A 17,517-nucleotide genomic window follows, 5' to 3' on the forward strand; every position below is an offset into this window, starting at 1 on the left:
CTGACATATACGAACACATAATAAATTTAGAGCCTCCCGGCCTTGAGTGAACAAAATTGTTTCGATTTTTGAGTGGCCACGTTTACACAATAACACCCGCCGCGGTGGATTAGCGGCTATGGCGTTGCGCTGTGAAGTGCGGCGTCGCGGGATCAAATCCCGGCCGCAGCAGCGGCACTTCTAAGGAAGGTGGAATGAAAAAAAAAAAAAAAAAAGAAAAAACCGGCAGTGTCCCATGCATTGGGGTCATGTTAAGGATCCTTTCGGAGTCAAAATTCTTTGGGAGTCAAAAGAGCTTGTAAGGTAAGGAAAACATCCCCTTTTTTACGAAGCGCGCTCTTGTGGAATATTTGATGTACTATTGGTTGTTTAAAAGTTCAGATATTTGCCATTGTAGAGCGGATCTACCGCTGAAATTCAGTGATGAACATCTCGATACATGTGCGATTGCCAAGATGTTTTTAAAAATAAGTGTGTATTAATATGTGTCTGCCTGTAAATTTCCCACTCAAACAATGCTCCCGAGGTGCTAATACGAAGTTAATGAATAATTCTTTTTAATTCGTCTTCTGAAGCTCACTTTATTAGCTGAAAAGTATGGCAACCTCACCTAGGGGCTCTTTTGTATAAACGCAGCCTTGGCTTCAATTCCGGAACATTTTGTAAAAAAAAATCTGTATGCTTTGAAAAACACTCTCTCTTATACGACATGCGCGTCTTCAGTACCCTCGCACATATTTCCTGTTAACCGCAAAATAACACCCTTATTTGCATTGAAAAACGCATCCATAAGTTGCTCCTTGGGCAATGCAACATTTGTACGGCGTTTCTCTTCTACAAATTCTGAATGGGCAGATAATGCTTGCTGCGAAACTTGTTGGCAGTTCTATCATCAACTGTCTGTCTGCAGTTGTGGCGAACTACATTTTGTGCTTACCATTGCACGTACTTTCATAACAGGTGAGGACGATCCGTGCGCAATGAAGCATTATAATGCACAAACTGTTCCGGTAAGAGTCCTTATTTGAGTTAATTAGATTCTGTTAGCGTCTATTATCGTCAGTGGGTTAATTTTCTCGCATTCTTTATTTACCTGGAAATGACAAGTTCCCTTTCACTTTCACGTAAATAATGGCCACCACTATGGCAATGTGGCTGCGCGTGAGCCCGTGGTGGAGGGTTCGAATCGCGGCCGCAGCGACCGCATTCGTAAGAGCAAAAATTACACGACACTCTCGTATTTGGATGATCTAGGTGCACGTTAGGAACCCCAGTAAGTAAAACTTATTCCGCTGCCTTCCACTACAACGTATCTGATAGCCCAGAGTTGTTTTGGAACGTTCAAATCAAGCGATCATTCGACCAATCAATCAAATATATTGCGATTATTGTTATGCTAGACCTCTTCTAGACAGAGGAATGTCAATTGTATTAGCACCTAAAGATTATAGGTTGCAGTTGAATACTAAGGTAGCGAAGTGTCGGATATAACAGACGATAGCTGATATTCAGAGATTCGTTAATGGAGATCTTACAATGACAGAGAAAAATGATAACTTTGTACTATAAAGGCACAATCGTTATGAATAATGTCTATTTATGCAAAATAGAAACAAGGATTATATGCATGATGGCTAGTTTACAAAGTTCGAAGTGCCACCGCGGCATTGCAGAATTGAAGTGATTGTTAATGGGACATTATATTAATCATTGTTAATGGGACATTATAGATAACAATCAAGTAGCGAGACACGTTTTCATCTGGTTTGTTAAAAAAAACTATCTCCGATGCGAAATAACATTGCGAAATAACTAGTGCTGTCATGATTATGACTTAGGACTGGTACAACTCGACCGGTAAAATTTGAGGAAAGCCAGAGGTGGCGATGATCAAAGAAATGAGTGGGAGAGAGAGACAAACTGGCCGGGAAAGGCCGAGAGGTTAGCCCTAAAATGATTCTGGTTTGATCAAAGAACCTTTCTGACTTAGCCGACTCGCGATACACTCGACATGCACAATTACAGGACTGAGTTAGTGCAGTTTTCGTTGTAACGATTAAACGTCTACAGGACTCGCATTTTTGAGGCACGCAACTAACACACTTGTTCTTTTTTGCAGCAACGAGTATCGAAGAATTGTCTGTGTCACGGTAAGCCGGTGGCTAATGGAACAATGTGTTCTGTAAGTTTTCCTATTTATAGTGTGCATGAAAATATTTAACACGGGGCGTGTTTTTGCTATGTCTGCTTCGTTGTCGGCAAGGTTCTGAAAGAGTTCTGATGGTCAGCTTTTTACTGACGCCGCTGCTTCATGGCTTCCACGTGAGCCTGATTAAGGAGTGTAGAGATGCCTGCGTGAGCGACACATCGACATCGCGGTTCACTGCCAAGATGTATTTTAATTGTTGACGGCAAAACGATGAAATATTATTATGTTGACGATGAAATATTATGTGTTCAAGTAGCTTGCGTATGCGGTAAGCATTTGTGCCTTGTTGCTTGAATAATGTTTTTTTCGAATGATTAGTGCCTCTGTGTATTTTCTAGTTGGTTCGCTCTTTCTTCGCATTCGCGATGTAATTCCGTAGCTTAACCCTGAACTGTCAGCTCAAGATGTAGTTGTGACGTCGCGGTTCCCCATTATTGGATGCCGAAATCAGACGTAGGCGTAAGCTCTCTTGGAGTAACAAAACTCAATCTCGGAGCCCGTGCTGTTCTTTACTGTAAGCTCCGTACGTTATTCCAGTAGTCGGATATGACCGCCATATTTTGGACACTCCTTATAAGGTTCGGCTCGTCGTAGGCGACGCCCCTGAGATCCGCGGAGATTCTTGCCGAGACACGTCATCGTTGATTATCTGGCCTTGCGCTCCAAATTATATTGATGCGCCAGCCCATCTCAACTCATGAGCGGCACCTTATACCAATATCCTCGAAAAGTTTACAATTATTTCTTTTCAACAGTGCTCACATACAAGGCCGAAATTTGGAGGATAAGAATAAAGCTTGCGAAAAATTTCAGGAGCAAGCAGCGAGCGTATAAATTTAAAATTGCTCAGCATAAGATTTAAAGATAAGCAGACATCTGTAGAAACTAGGGAGCAAATGAGTGTTGATGATGTTCATGTTGACATTAAAGGGTCCCTAGGCAGACTTTTTTTTTTTTTCATTGCAAAGAGATAAACGTGGTGCGTAGACAACGATTGCGTCTGCAATGTATGAAATCGCTGCACCGAGTGAAAGCAACAGACGCTTTATATAACAGAACATTCATTTATAAAATCTCTGGGTGATAATGACGTAATTTGTTTGCACAAATGTCTGATCGGGAGTACAAACGGAAACTGGACGTACAAACGGGGTACATATGTAGATTTATTGAAGACGAGTTGTGGCAAATAGTGAAATACAAATAGCTTTTTGCAGCTTCAGCGGGTGGCAAAGCGTCGAAGCGTCGACACTGCTTCGGCGCCTGCACAGGCGAGGGAATGTATCCAGCGGTTTACGATTCTTAACTGCTATGCAGCTCATCTCTATAGAGATGGCCACTTGCAACGAAACGCTCTGCACTTGATTCACTGAGATTAGCACTTCTTAAAACTCTTGTCTCTTCGAGTGAGGGTACGCTTCCACCACTAGAAATGCCAGTCAGACATCCCTAAATTATGCACTTGAAAACATACAGGATCGTGCTGGTTCTTGTATTCTATGTGATTATTCGAGCGAGGCTTGTGTCGGAGCTATCAAAGGAATATTATACATGCCTGACTTGTCTGCATGCCGAAAGTGTTCCTGTCGATGTCTCTTACAGAAAATACATCATTAAAAGTTTTCTTTGAAAGACATTCTTCCTAATCAACCTAATTACATTTTAACCCTGTTAGAGCACATCCTCAGTGTTGGCGTACAACAGTGACGTACGAATCCTTTCAGTCAATCATCCACACCTAGAACAAGCGTTGAGCGTAACCGCCTTCCTGCCCATCCATCGCTCTAACCCCAGATTTCAATTAATTAAGCACTGCTATACATCAGTTTTCTTGTTAACATATACTGCAAATATATGTAGTCTCATTCCCCACTCCTCTCTGTAATTGGTCGGGCCTTGACAGCATCTCAAATAAATAAATAAATAAATAAATAAATAAATAAATAAATAAATAAACTGCTTGAGCATTCAGGATAATTATAGTTTCAAATAAGCACCAGGCTCGTCTCAGGGGTTGCAGCGTGCTGCTATATACTAAGCCCGACTACTGCTGGTTTGATTTCAAACGAATGCGGCCGCATTGCGATGGTGCGCTGACGCGAAAGTAAGCTAACGTGCTTGAATTTATGTTCGTCACTTAGTTAAAGGTCATTCGAAGCCTGCCGCTACGGGTAGCCGAGGTGCTGATTTGGGATATTAAGCTCGATGGATCAATACGCGATCATTCAGGTAATCAATAAATAAATCAACCAATGTATGTTACGGTTATTTCACTACTTTGTCGCTTTCTTTTTCAGTTGGCCTATTCCTTTGGTTTCGAAGGCTACATGTTGCAGAAAGTCGGAGTCTGCATGGGCGGCACATGTCAAGAACGGCGTAAGGACAGTTTTATATTGCGTGGTGTGCTTTAGAAAGCAAGAAGAGAATCGAAAATCGAAACGGCAGGAAATATATTTCAGTTAAATTTACTGCAACTTACTTCACCCGCTTTTAGTATCTATTACGGGTGTCTTCGACTGGTCGCCTCCGTCTTCCGAATCAGGGTCGGGCATATCCGGCGTTCCTCGAACTCGGTCGCAGAGGACAAGCACGCAAGCCGAACGCGTGACGCTCTCAGTGGAGGACATGACAGAGGCGAAGTCACGTTGCTACAGCAACTACCTGATTTTGCCCTACGAAAGATCCCAGTGTTCCCACCGATGCGCCCGCCGGGAAGGCGTGGACACGCAGGTGGGGAAACTATCCGTTGAGACGCCTAGCTAGCAGGCAGTGGCTACGACGGACTGCCGTGAACAGCGGTTAGCATAAGGTAGTGGGATATGCTCTCACAGTCTCGACAACTGCTCGGACGCCAGGGGTAGGAGCGCCTGAGATCGCTGGACGCAGCAGGAGGAGAGCGATGAAAAAGAACTAGCCGAACGCAACGCGTGCGCTGTCTTCCGACCAGTCGAAGACGACGCTGCTCGCGTGAGTGGTCTTGAGCACTCCTAAACGAGCATCCGAAGATACCATATCAATTGTTCTGATCGACTAATCTGCGTTACGAGACCTACTATCTCCAATGTTCCAACCAGATAAAGGCAAACAAAGGGACACTTCGTCGTTTTCTTAAAGAAAAACCCAGCCCTTCCACTTTGTGAAGAAGGGCGAGTAGCGAAGCTGTGCTGCTTTTATCTCAATCGACGCATCTGTGTATATAGAGCTATTATTATTATTATTATTATTATCATAAACTCACCCAGGTGACTATGACGTAACAGCACCGCACAACGTCCACTGGTGGTAACAGTATCTATAGTACGCAGGTTGCCGTTGAACCAAGCCTTGAAGCAAGTGACGACATGCGTTGACCGGGGTGCATTCAAAAGCGTGCACGAAACAAAACACGTTTGTTTGTAATTTGCGATTGCACATACCTCCTAGTTAATTAGCTGATTGAAACTTGCACCAAACAGAGTTTTATTCTAGCGGACAGACACGGGGCTGTCGGTTTCCCTCCCGTAGAACCCCATGTATTGGCAGCATATTGGAAGTCCTCAATATTTACAACGTCACTATGGACTACCTTATTAAGAAAAGTAAATGAAACTCAGCGTAATGTTAGAGTCCTCCTAGCGGCTAATTGTCAGTTAAATTGTTTAAGGATAGTTTCGGTAAAACAAGAGTTACAGCCGTTTTTTGTAGCCTTGCTTCCTCCGTAGACGGGCATGTATTGACAACAGACAGAAGTTCTTTAACATTTACAATTTAACTGTGAACGAACTAATTAAGACAAGCAAGTTAAATTCAGCGTAATCATAGAGTCGTCTTAAGGGCCAATTTCATTGTAATTTTTTCCAAGATACTTACATTAGATTGAGAGCTATAGAGCATTCGGCAGAAACTGGTGGCAAACATTTTTTCGTGTGGACGCGACGCATAGACGGACGGACATCGACCACCGCCGCAGGGTAGCTATATGCAGTTTCACTGTGGAACTGCCCTTGTATTTCCGTTCACGTTCTAAAATTGCGCTTTCATGCCCTGCGAGCTGAACGATTTCAGTGTTATTGCATAAGCAAACATATGAACCCTCCAGGCGCATTTCTGCCGGCGTCACCACCGTCGGTGTCGCCGTGATGTTTCGTGTCAAGTCAATAACATCGGTGCTGCGCGCCGTATGCTCTATGTGCGAGTGAATGCTTGCGCGGCTGTGCCGTCGATGGTGACTCGATCTCGCGCACGCAAGGGAGAAGGGCGGCGTGGAAGCGTGTCGTCTTTCGTCGCGCGCAAGGAACCGGGGTAAGGAGAGAGGAGGGGACGCGTTCTATGCCGTCGGCTGCTGTGCATGGCGCGGCCACGCGGGCGCCATCTTCAAAACGAACTGCGTTGAGTAGAGTCAAGGTGCGCGCAGGGCTCAAAACTTCGTGCGCAAGGTGTACTCAACGCTTAGTTCGCCTTGTAATGAGAGGCAGCACGAAGGCCAGTCCACTCGCTGCTGCCGCCGCGCTTCCTCACTACAGCGTTTTGACAGCGAGTTCCCGCGGCCATCGAACGACATCAGTTAATGCTTGCTTGTGCGCCCGTGACACCATGCTTCTTAATTTAGTTAGTACGCAAACATTTGTAAGTTTATGCAGCCGATAAAACTACTATTCCTACTTCGTCTACTAACTTGCTATCGCAATAGGTGCTTCGCCTTTCTGGCGAAACTGTGACCTTTTTTTTTTACGCTATAGCGAGTAGTTTTATTCATCCCTTCAAGCAGGGCTGCAGCATTGCATCTAGACAAGAAATCGTGTTTGCAGAACAGTTAAACCTTCAGACACGCTGCTTCTCCTGATCTGTACATCCGACATAGTGCACGGTAACCTGTTACTGTATACTTCAGGACCAATGGGTTGATCGTCGAATGATTTATCGCAATTGAGAAAATTCGTATGCATAACTACGATAAACTTGCCTCCTCTCTAGGACAGTTTTGTGACGCAGAATAAGCACCATATCGAAATATGTAATTTAACCAAACCAACCAAATGCTACAGCTAAAATCCCTCGATGAATGTAGCTCGTGAAAAACGAGGAAAAACGTAGCTACATGTGCCTCTGGTAATCTGTCGTCCGTGGTTTTCGAGCACTACTTGCACCAATTCGTGCCTTACCAACATTAATCGTGACTTACCTGCACGGATTGCGAACACTGTGATGAGTGACGGAATTATAGTTATTAAGCTATATGGCACCGAGCCCAATGTACAGAGGTGCAGAAATGCGAAAACACCCGTGTACTTAGATTTAGAGGTGCACGTTGAAGAACCCCAGGTGGTCGAAATTTCCCGGGTCCTCCACTACGGCGTGCCTCATAATCAGAAAGTGGTTTTGGCACGTAAAACCCCATAATTTAATTTTTATGTACAGAGGTGAGCAAACGTAATGCACCTCCGCGAGCGGGATTTTAACCGCACGCCAACGCAGCTTGGCACCGTGCCGCTAAAGCTCGCGTGACGCCGATTCCGGTGTGCAGTGCGCATCTGCGTTGGCGTATTATTCGTTGGCATGAGCGATCGCTCCTTCCAGGAGCCTTGAATGCGAGCCTTTTCCATGCGAGCCCCTGCTGAGCTACACTTGGCAGGCAGCGGCCAAGTGTAATCGCGTCGTGAATTCCCGTAGAATTCGCGACGCGATTACGCGCGCGCGTCAGAAAGAGCGATCTCTCATGCCGACAAGTAATACGCGAACGCAGATGCGCACTGCACACCGGCTTTTTTTTTTTTAAGGCCGATTACAGCAGCATGATCCGGTGCCCCCGACTACGGCACACCTTATAATCAGATTGCGGTTTTGGCAGGCAAAATCGCAGAATTTACTTTCTTGACAGAGTTAGCAGCATATATGTTCCGAAATGTCCAACGGACTATTATCAGACTCAATATTAACTTGTGATAAAGCAAAACCGGATATATTCTTCAGACACTTTACTATGGTGTTTTCATTTTTCTGACCGTGCAGCACCAGAGAGGCCCCCTAAACATACATTTAAGAGAAAGGAGTGCAAGACTAAGGACGTGCAGGTGACTCCTGAGGTGAGTATCAGCATTGATCGACGAATTCTTCTATCACGGCAGGAATATTTGTAAGCTGGCGGTGAAAATTCATCAGTGCGAGGAAGACGTCGTACCTGTCTATTTCCTTGAGAAAAAAAATCAGCGACCGAATTCACACAGGTTTTTGTTCGAAAGAACGTTTTCTGGCTGGAAGATGGCCTTCGCTAATAATATGTTCGCTGCAACTATTGCGCGGATTTTGTTCTTGTGAACTTTACTGACGTTAAAACGTTTTGTGAATACGGGCTCATAATTATTGAGAAATGGCTGCTGTGGTATCTTCAGAAGCACAACTGTGCTAAATGGACACATCTGAATTTATTTACGTAACACATTTAGATACCATACATAAACAGAGTACACGAAAAAAAAAAATAGGAGATGCAAAACACACAGCCCTCATCACGGCTGAATATATGCATAATGCGCGCCGACGGACGTGCCACTGGTGGCGGCTTTCCTAAGTGAACCCGGGAAGGAAGGCAGCCGGCCTCCGTATAAGTTTCTGCGTGACTGCTCACGTTGCTCTGTTTCGTTCACGGCTTTGGAGCGAAACAAGCAACACACGTCGCATGTGTGTGGCGGCCAAAGCTTCAAGGTATGTCAAAGAACAGTTGTTGCGTGGTGGGGAGCTCAAATACCTGCAAAAATTTGCCAGCGACACGGTTTTAATCAGTGCCCGCTAGGCTTCATGAGCGGAAGCAACGGCTCAGCGGCAGGACGGCAGCGATTGATCGTCGTTCGCTGGGAAATGTATTGTTCTCATAATTTATTTTGTTATCTCGGTGTTCGTTAAACTCGATCATGTGTACACGGGCATAGTTTCCTACAATTACTAGATGGAACTCTGGCACTACGATCGTTAAGCCTCCATCAGATTGATGGGTAGTACAGATATTTGACTAATCTTCGTGCTTAGGGCTTCAGATGTTATGTGCCTTCGTTGACTTCACTTTATCTGGGGGAAAATTGGCCTAAATTTCAAAGCAGTTTGTACTCTTTTGTAAACAAATGGCAATAAGACTCTGCAAGCACGCATAATCGCTGCCAAATGCAGTAGTTGAGCTTGTCTATGCGTCCATGGCGTAATGTTTCAATATTGCGTTTCTGTTCTAGAGGTCCTGTGTACGAATGCCACCATCCGAGCACTTCAATAAGTATTTTTTTTTATATTTTTATAACGCCGCAGTACTTTCTCGATAATGATGACTTTCCAAAGTCACAAAGCGATTTTATAGCCAGAAAGACGAAGTGTAATCAAATCCATGTGCTACCCATCATTGCCATGCTGGCTTGACTGGCCTGCTTGTAGCTCCCGTAGACAGTAGCACCACAGTTCCCTGTAATAAATGTATGACGTTTTGTGTACACGGGTAAACGACGACATTGAGAATGGCCTACCTATGTTTTGGTTGGATTTCTCCGCAGTGCAGCATGCGAAATATAGTCAGCATCCTCAGGCTCTGACTGCCGCTTGGTGCTGCTACCACGTGCCGCTTTTGAACCATGTTGCTTTAGCTAGGGTGCATGACTGTACGAGTGCATCCTGTTGTTTTTTAAAGCTGCTGTTATTTTCAAGGATTGCTTTTGTTGATTTTATGCGGCCTGTTAAATCGTCGCACCACCTGTGACGCAGTCGGTTTTTCAAAATCTATTTTATGCGTGACTTCGCGCAGCTTGAACTTTTGGTACTTGCTTCATTCAGTACGAGGCTCTCGCCTCGCCTCCTTTGTAAGGGGTCTACATCCCGTTGTGTTCTGTGGGAATGGTTACAGGCAACTGCTTTTATAACATCTTTAGTCTTTTCACTCGAGGACACCTTCGATAGTGTGGTAGCTTGAGAAATATGTTAGAATAAAGGTAGCACAGGGCGAAGATTGCCGTTAGCTGCTTGCATATGATATTTCTGTTCGATTATCACTCAAAAATTCGCATCATGTTTGTGAAGTCTTAACACTTTTGTACTGTCTGAGGTAACTTACCACGCAGAGTGGTTTGTTTTCTAAGAGCCGTTTTGCGTGTGTACTTCATTTTCTACTTAAATGAATAGTATTTATTATCTTTTGGGATGTAGGAGTGCAATGTCTACACCGAAAAGGGCTAAAGCTGAGCTTGCCGCCAACGCCAATCTGCGTTGCTGGCGCTGCTCCACATTTAAATCTATCGTGACGCTTCTCTCTTCTTTAACATTAAAGAAAGAAGAATCTGGAAGGTCTTTAGCTTTGTAGGTTTCCAAGCAGTTGGCTATAGGGAATATGAAACAGCGAGAACTGCAGCGCTTAAGGCAGTCCGTCGACGTACGCTGCCCTATTGCATCAGCAGCGCAGGTCTAACACGCGTTCTTATTGTGCTCGGCGTTTGGTGACTTTCTTTCCTGGTGTACACACTTTCATAAAAAAAAATCAGAATGAGTGTTCTTGAGACGACTTTGAGGGCACTTATTCACCGATGTCACGTGTATTCACGGGTAGCAAGATCACTGCAATGTGTGCAGCTATCTCACCGTGTGGAGTCAGTTGAGATATATGTCTTTTTTTTTGTTTGTTTTTGTTTTAAATTTTACGTGCCAAAACCACTTTCTGATTATGAGGCACGCCGTAGTGGAGGACTCCGGAAATTTCGACCACCTGGGGTTCTTTAACGTGCATCTTAATCTAAGTACAGGGGTGTTTTCGCATTTCGCCCCCATCGAAATGCGGCCGCCGTGACCGGGATTCGATCCCGCGACCTCGTGCTCAGCAGCCTAACACCATAGCCACTGAGCAACCACGGTGGGTAAGATATAAGTCTCCACCAGCGACGAGTGCCTAATATCAAGGCACAGAAAAAGAATTACAGTAAAGGTGGCATTAAAGAAAAATGATCCAGGCATCGCATTTATTCAAGAAAACGAAGCGACTACTTAACGCGAGCTCCACTTCGTATAACTGAGCTTCGTTGTGCTTGTCTGCGGCGCGCCCTGAACTCCGGTAAACTCCGGGGTTGTCCTAAACTCCGGTAACATCGTGCACATTTCAGCTCTCATAGAGGCCCGCACCTATGCTGCAGCTGTCACTGCTGAAATAGCGCTCTAGCACCCCCCCCCAAAAAAAAAGAAATAAGAAAGGAATATCGCAGCTACGAATTTCAAACCTTTTTGCTTCAAGGTGTTCTCGTCTGCTACTTAATCCCGAGCCTGATTTCGAAAGCGCCCGCCATGTGGCCATCAGTAGCGCCTCTATAGGCCGTGTACTAAGCGAGGAAGCGGTATGCTATCGAAACTCTTGACGGCGCGGCGACAACAAAGCATACGCTCGCGCATTCGGGGCAAAATCAACAGTAAGGGGAGTTGTGCAAGGCACGCGGCTATGACCTCTAGTAGCGATGCCCTGTCCACCTGACAGCACATGCTCAGAAGAAATTTTATCTTTCCGCCTTCCTCAAGAAGGGCTGTCAGCAGGGCAACTCTCTCTCGCTTTAGAAAGCCGTGATGGGGGCTGTACGCACAACACACAGCTTATATTGCATTGAGCTTCATTTACGGACGATAAAGACAAGTGATCCGACCTTGAAGCACTTTTAAACATTTTGTCGTATCCACTTGTTTCTTCTTTTAAACGTGGAGCAAGAACGGCATGTCAACGTGGAGCAACGAACACACAAAGAATGCGCAAAGAAGATATGAGTGCATTACACGACAAACACCGAACAATTGAAAGGCTTATGCCAGTCAACTCGTTATCACAAACGATAGGCGAGCTTATACAGCAGCAAGTGTTTATATACGGCTGCCAAATTTATCCGTGAGGAATCGATGGCACGTCTAGATTTCTAGTCGGTAGTAGAGAAGGACATAGCGGGAATATAAAAGCCAGCAACGAGTTCCATGCCTAAACTCTATTCGAAGATTTCGTTTTGTGAATTGCAGAGTCAAGGAGAGCTGCGAGCCTTCGGCATTGAGCCACTTTCTCATGTAAATACGAAATTTATCACCATTTGCCGAGAGTCAGAGGGCTATTCTTTCTCTACCGCTTAACTCGTAGTTTCTAAGGATGGCAATAAGACGAGCGCCTCTGGGCTAGAACAAAAGTACACGCGCTTCAGGTCTGAGACGTCTACCGTTTTGTTCCTAGACCTTATTGTGACTTATGGTGTTTAAGTACCCCAAAAAAGATTCATTGCCGACTGGACAAAAATTTCACTTTTCCACATGACCTGCTTGGTCAAGTTGACAACAAGCAATTCATTTTACGAAGTCATTGATATATTGACAGAATCACTTTCAGCCTTAGCGGTTGCAGCAGTATCGAAATCGTGAATGAAACTTACTCGTGCAGCATGGTTATCATCCCTATACGCCGACGTCCTGGAATTTTTACACCGAAGCTGTTATGGGCTACTTCCCCCACTATCGTGTCCACGGGTAGCAAAGATTCCGAAGATAGTGCAATGCCGGGCTCACCCGCGGCGAAGGTGCAGTTACCCATTAAGGGGCCCACATACATAGATTCGCTGGTCATTCCTTTCCAGTTAATTTGTTAACAAAACGTCGTTTCATGCACTGAAGCATACAAGTAACTGAAATGCCAATGCATTTCTCCACAAACTTCGGGAATTTATATCTCCAAACTGGTGTCGTCCTGGGAATTCGTTCCAAGTGGATCCGCCTTGCGATGTCCACTGCTAGAATTTGTAAATTGCAATATGGGTCATAAGATAATGAGCTACAAAGTTAATGGTTGAATACTTGTTAATTAGTCGATTTTGCAGCTAATTTTTTTTTTTGCAAGTATTGTCTGTCGCTTCGAGTAGACCCCCAGCTCATGAACTAGAACTGTGATATCTGCCACAGGCAACTTTTAAAGATTTTTCAAGGTGCTCGCTGAAACACCCTGTATATATAACACCTACGTACAGCTACGAACAGCACTATATCTGCCTCACAATATAAACATTAACCAAATGAGAGCTGGCGTGTCTTATTCTTGTGTGGAACTTGGTGTCTTTCTTCCGACTACAATAAGAGAGCACTTGTATTCATTTAGACGAAAGAACGATCGGCCAACGCTATCATAATTTTGTCACATCATCATTGGTTTCGACGTAAGAAATTTAGTACAGACCAATTTGTAATGGGCGCCGTCATATTGCGTAAGCAGTCGGAATGCTGGCTTAGGCAAGCGATCAGTCTTGCGTGCCATGGTATACGCTCGGCGGCAGTTTCTGGTGGTTTTTCTTTATTTTACGATTACGTGGTCTTAATAGCACATGGTGTCTTCTACGTGGGGAATGGTCCTGGAAGGCGTACTGAAGTAACTTAAGTCAGCATGACCGGAGCTTCTGCTGGCGTGCAGAGAACCCACCTTGACGTGTGCGCGCGTGTTTGAGCCTGCAATCAGCCTCGCAGATCAATTGTGTAATTCTGAAATTTGTTTTCCCTAACGTGACCTTACTGCAGCCTTCTTACTGTAATTCTAAAGAAGTGGTTTAACACCAAAGAGTAGTTACGAAACATATGGCGATCCTCACAGGGTTGGTAGCGTTCTGCTGCGGAGTAAGTTGTTTTGTCTACTTTTGAGAAGTGCTCAAGTTGTTATCTGTAGGTACATTGCGCGACTACCTTGTCTGTAGGACGAGGTTTGCGCCCACGAATAAAATTCTTTTGGTTAGTAATAGCAGTATACCGCACAGTGTGAATCACACTTCTCGAGTAGTCGAGCTGCACACTGGGCAAGCGTCTGAGGCAGTGGTAGATGCTGGGTTGTAGATATGCTAATTATATACAGCGCATTGTCCAAATACCCGGATGGACCATGCGCTGGCTTATTGTGACATAAGCCAGTGTTTTCCGTCTGCTTTTTTTTTTTTTGCGAGAGAAGATGGTGGAAAACGTTTTTGTTTTCATTATTGTTTGTGCCATACTCAAAGCTAAACCATTTTAGGAAACTGAGTCCTCACAAATAGCCATCGCATTCTTTTTATGCGATGCCCCTGGCGGATTACTGCCTACGAAGGCAAAAAGGCAACGCCGAAGCACAAGCTAGCATATATGTGTCATGCTCGTTTACCAACCGCAGTGATCGCTGTGTTGAGCAACGCCATGGGCCTCACACAGAAGGCTGATGCTGGCGTAGTATGGTGATTTCAGTTCTACTAGACATGAAATAAGTGAAAACGATGGCGGTGGTTTGCGCATTTTATTTAATAACGACTGACCCTTAGATGTTTCGGTACTGAATTAGGTCGGCCGTGCACAAACATGTACTGTTACATTTTAACTTTCATGCCAAGCGATCAGATAGTGAGAAGGTTTTCCAATTCACGCTGGCAATGTCTACGTCGAGCGAAAACCGATACAGCCAAAATAGTTCACAACACGCACACAGACCGCGGCTGATGATGCACATTTTATGTTTTCGCAGCCAAGAGATATTTGCGCGTACTGTAGTTAGCGCTGCGCTGAAAGGTGTTTCCTGACTACTTCGTATGAACTGACATCGCGTAAGTTTCTCGGAGAACGACCAAAAACCACCTCGGGTCGTTCAGCAGCGCGCGACGGCAATGCATTCGACCAACGCCGCGCCGGCTCGCACAAGCAGGAGAGGAGGAAAGGCTCGCCACGCGTCCTTTCCTCCTCGCCTGATGAAAATGTTTGTACAGGTGAATAATTAGAATTGCAGTAGCTTGCGCTTCAGTAGGGGTCACTTTACATGTAATCACGACAATTACGTGCCGTGCATATTCGGTTGTTTGATATAACGTGATGTAAGGGCTTGTATGGTTCCAGCAAAGACATACCCTCTGTATAAGTAGTCTGTCGAGCAATATGAAAGAGAACATTCATATTGCCGTTAGCAGGTTGTCTGATCGTACTGTCTCAGCAGAGACTATAGGTACACGTACTTTGAGTACAAGCGTTCACTTAGACTAAATTATCATTTGGGAAACTATACTGCTACATATTAAGATATCAGGTACGAATCCATTCATCACGAGTAACAGTTCCTTCAAAACAAACTCGGTGGCCCCGCTCAGATTGCTCATGACTGTAGATGCTTTAATCCTTTCATGTGAGGGAGAGGAGATCGAGCCGTGCTGCAGTTCAGCCAGCGACAACGCGTTGGTCTTAAAGGGAAGCTGAAGAGTCTGTCGAATTCAATAAGACGCTCATATACGGATGCGGGAACCTTATAAACCATGTAGGTAAAATTAGGTTTTTTTTTTCAATTAGGAGCGACGTAATCGTCGGTTGAAATTGCGCTGTAGCTCCGCCCCCCGTCGAATGCCGCGCGCTGCTGCTGACGCTGACGATGCGAGCGGAGACCGGGAACAGCGGTGTTGTGACGTCAACTCTAGTGTTTCGTTCCTTCGCAGTGTCCGCGACCGTGCCTGACCGCGCTTGTTTCTGCGTGCGTGCCATCGTAATCTGCTTCGATCGACCCTGCATTCCTTTGTTGGTGCGTCTGCGTCTATGTAGAGTGGTAGTCAACGTGCGTGGTAGTCAACGTGAGTGGTAATCAACGTGAGTGGTAATCAACGTGAGTGGTAATCAACGTGAGTGGTAGTCAACGTGGTAGTCAAAAGATGAAGGTCACTACACGTACTGCATGAACCGGGAAGCTTTTCACGCGTTTAAACCGTCTTTGTAGATTGCAGACAGCTTTGGACAGCGCACAAATGCCGACGATCGCATCCCCGCTTACGTTCCACGAGGAGGCATGCAGGAACACAACACTACAGTTGTTTGACCGGGAACGAGCTCACTAGATCGGCGAAAGATCGGCGAGATCACTAGATCGCTTTGCAAAAAACATACTCACCAAAGAGCATTTCCAACACGAGGAGATCCCAAGACTTTGCTTTCGTTCGCGTCGAAAGCACTGCTCGCACCAGCATCGTTTGCTTCTTCGAGAGGCCGGCTCTTCGCAATCGGCTCGTACATGTAGGGAGTAACGCCGAACTCCTCAGAAAAACGCAGTCTCTCTAAATTTTCCATTACCGTCTCAGAAAAACAGCACCAAACTACCTGGCACCGCGCTTCATGTGTAGCGGCAACAGTCGGTTACTAGTGTTGACGTCACGAGGCGCCCGACCAATCACAGGCGGAAACGAGACGCGCGAGCTGGGCGTGTCCGCTGCTGCACTTTTCGTCGAAATAAAATATATTTGCGCTTTCTTTCGCTCAATTTCGATACGATATCCGAATTCGGAGGGTTGAAAACCATTATGTACAGATGTTCACTCATTTTTTCTGGAAAACCTTTCAGCCATAACACCAACCTACAAATTTATTTCAGCTGACGGTGGCTGCTGGCTGCCGCGCCACATGCCGACGCTACGAGACCGAAGACCGCCCCAATGGGACACTGTGCTTCGTAAGTACCACTGCTACAAGGATTTTAACAGGTTTAAAAAATACAGAAATACTAAGGCATCTACTTTTGTGGTGAGAAGTGCCGTTGTGATTGGGCAGCGCTTTGGAGAATGGAAAGAACTTTCTTCGAGCTTGGGATTCATGTTGAAAGCAGCGATTCGTACATATCCAGAGCAACCGCAGCCAAAGAGTTATAGTAAAGTAAGACTTCTGAGAAGTTAAAAATAATGCTGCTGCTTTGGTGGCTGCTGCTTACGGTGCGGCCGTGCGGGCGCCGTATCTTGAAAGCGATCTGCGACGTGGCCAAAGTGCGCGCCCGCGCGGTCCTCATCTTCAACGCTATCTGCGATATTTGCAGACTGCGCATAGAGCTGGTAGCTGCGCATTTGCTGCGCTTTCGACGTTTCATTCGCGTTGAAGCGAGACATGCAGGAAGGTAAATTCGCTCGTTGCCGCGGCCGTGATTCCTTAGTCGAGCGTTTTCACAGGCAGTTTCCGCGGTCATCGAGCGAGATGTGTACATGTTTACCAGTGGCGTTTTCACAGGCAGTTTCCGCGGTCATCGAGCGAGATGTGTACATGTTTACCAGTGGCGTTTTCACAGGCAGTTTCCGCGGTCATCGAGCGAGATGTGTACATGTTTACCAGTGGCGTTTTCACAGGCAGTTTCCGCGGTCATCGAGCGAGATGTGTACATGTTTACCAGTGGCGTTTTCACAGGCAGTTTCCGCGGTCATCGAGCGAGATGTGTACATGTTTACCAGTGGCGTTTTCACAGGCAGTTTCCGCGGTCATCGAGCGAGATGTGTACATGTTTACCAGTGGCGTTTTCACAGGCAGTTTCCGCGGTCATCGAGCGAGATGTGTACATG

General features: G+C 45.5%; 1 protein-coding gene and 1 long non-coding RNA gene across 3 annotated transcripts in view; one reads left to right on the plus strand and one right to left on the minus strand.

Annotated features, from left to right (window-relative positions):
* Positions 1-17,517, plus strand: part of LOC126544303 (uncharacterized) — a 42,243-nt gene that overhangs the window by 23,554 nt on the left and 1,172 nt on the right. For both annotated transcript variants that reach the window (XM_050191567.2, XM_055061398.1), the window contains exons 13-17: positions 961-1,010; positions 2,120-2,182; positions 4,507-4,585; positions 8,198-8,271; positions 16,569-16,646. In XM_050191567.2, the coding sequence (XP_050047524.1) occupies positions 961-1,010; positions 2,120-2,182; positions 4,507-4,585; positions 8,198-8,271; positions 16,569-16,646 (344 nt within the window). The remainder of the gene's footprint in view (positions 1-960; positions 1,011-2,119; positions 2,183-4,506; positions 4,586-8,197; positions 8,272-16,568; positions 16,647-17,517) is intronic.
* LOC140216737 (uncharacterized) overlaps positions 1-17,517 on the minus strand; it is a 39,480-nt gene that overhangs the window by 5,717 nt on the left and 16,246 nt on the right. The window lies entirely within an intron of this gene.

This window comes from Dermacentor andersoni, chromosome 3, assembly GCF_023375885.2.
Source record: "Dermacentor andersoni chromosome 3, qqDerAnde1_hic_scaffold, whole genome shotgun sequence".
NCBI lineage: Eukaryota > Metazoa > Arthropoda > Arachnida > Ixodida > Ixodidae > Dermacentor > Dermacentor andersoni.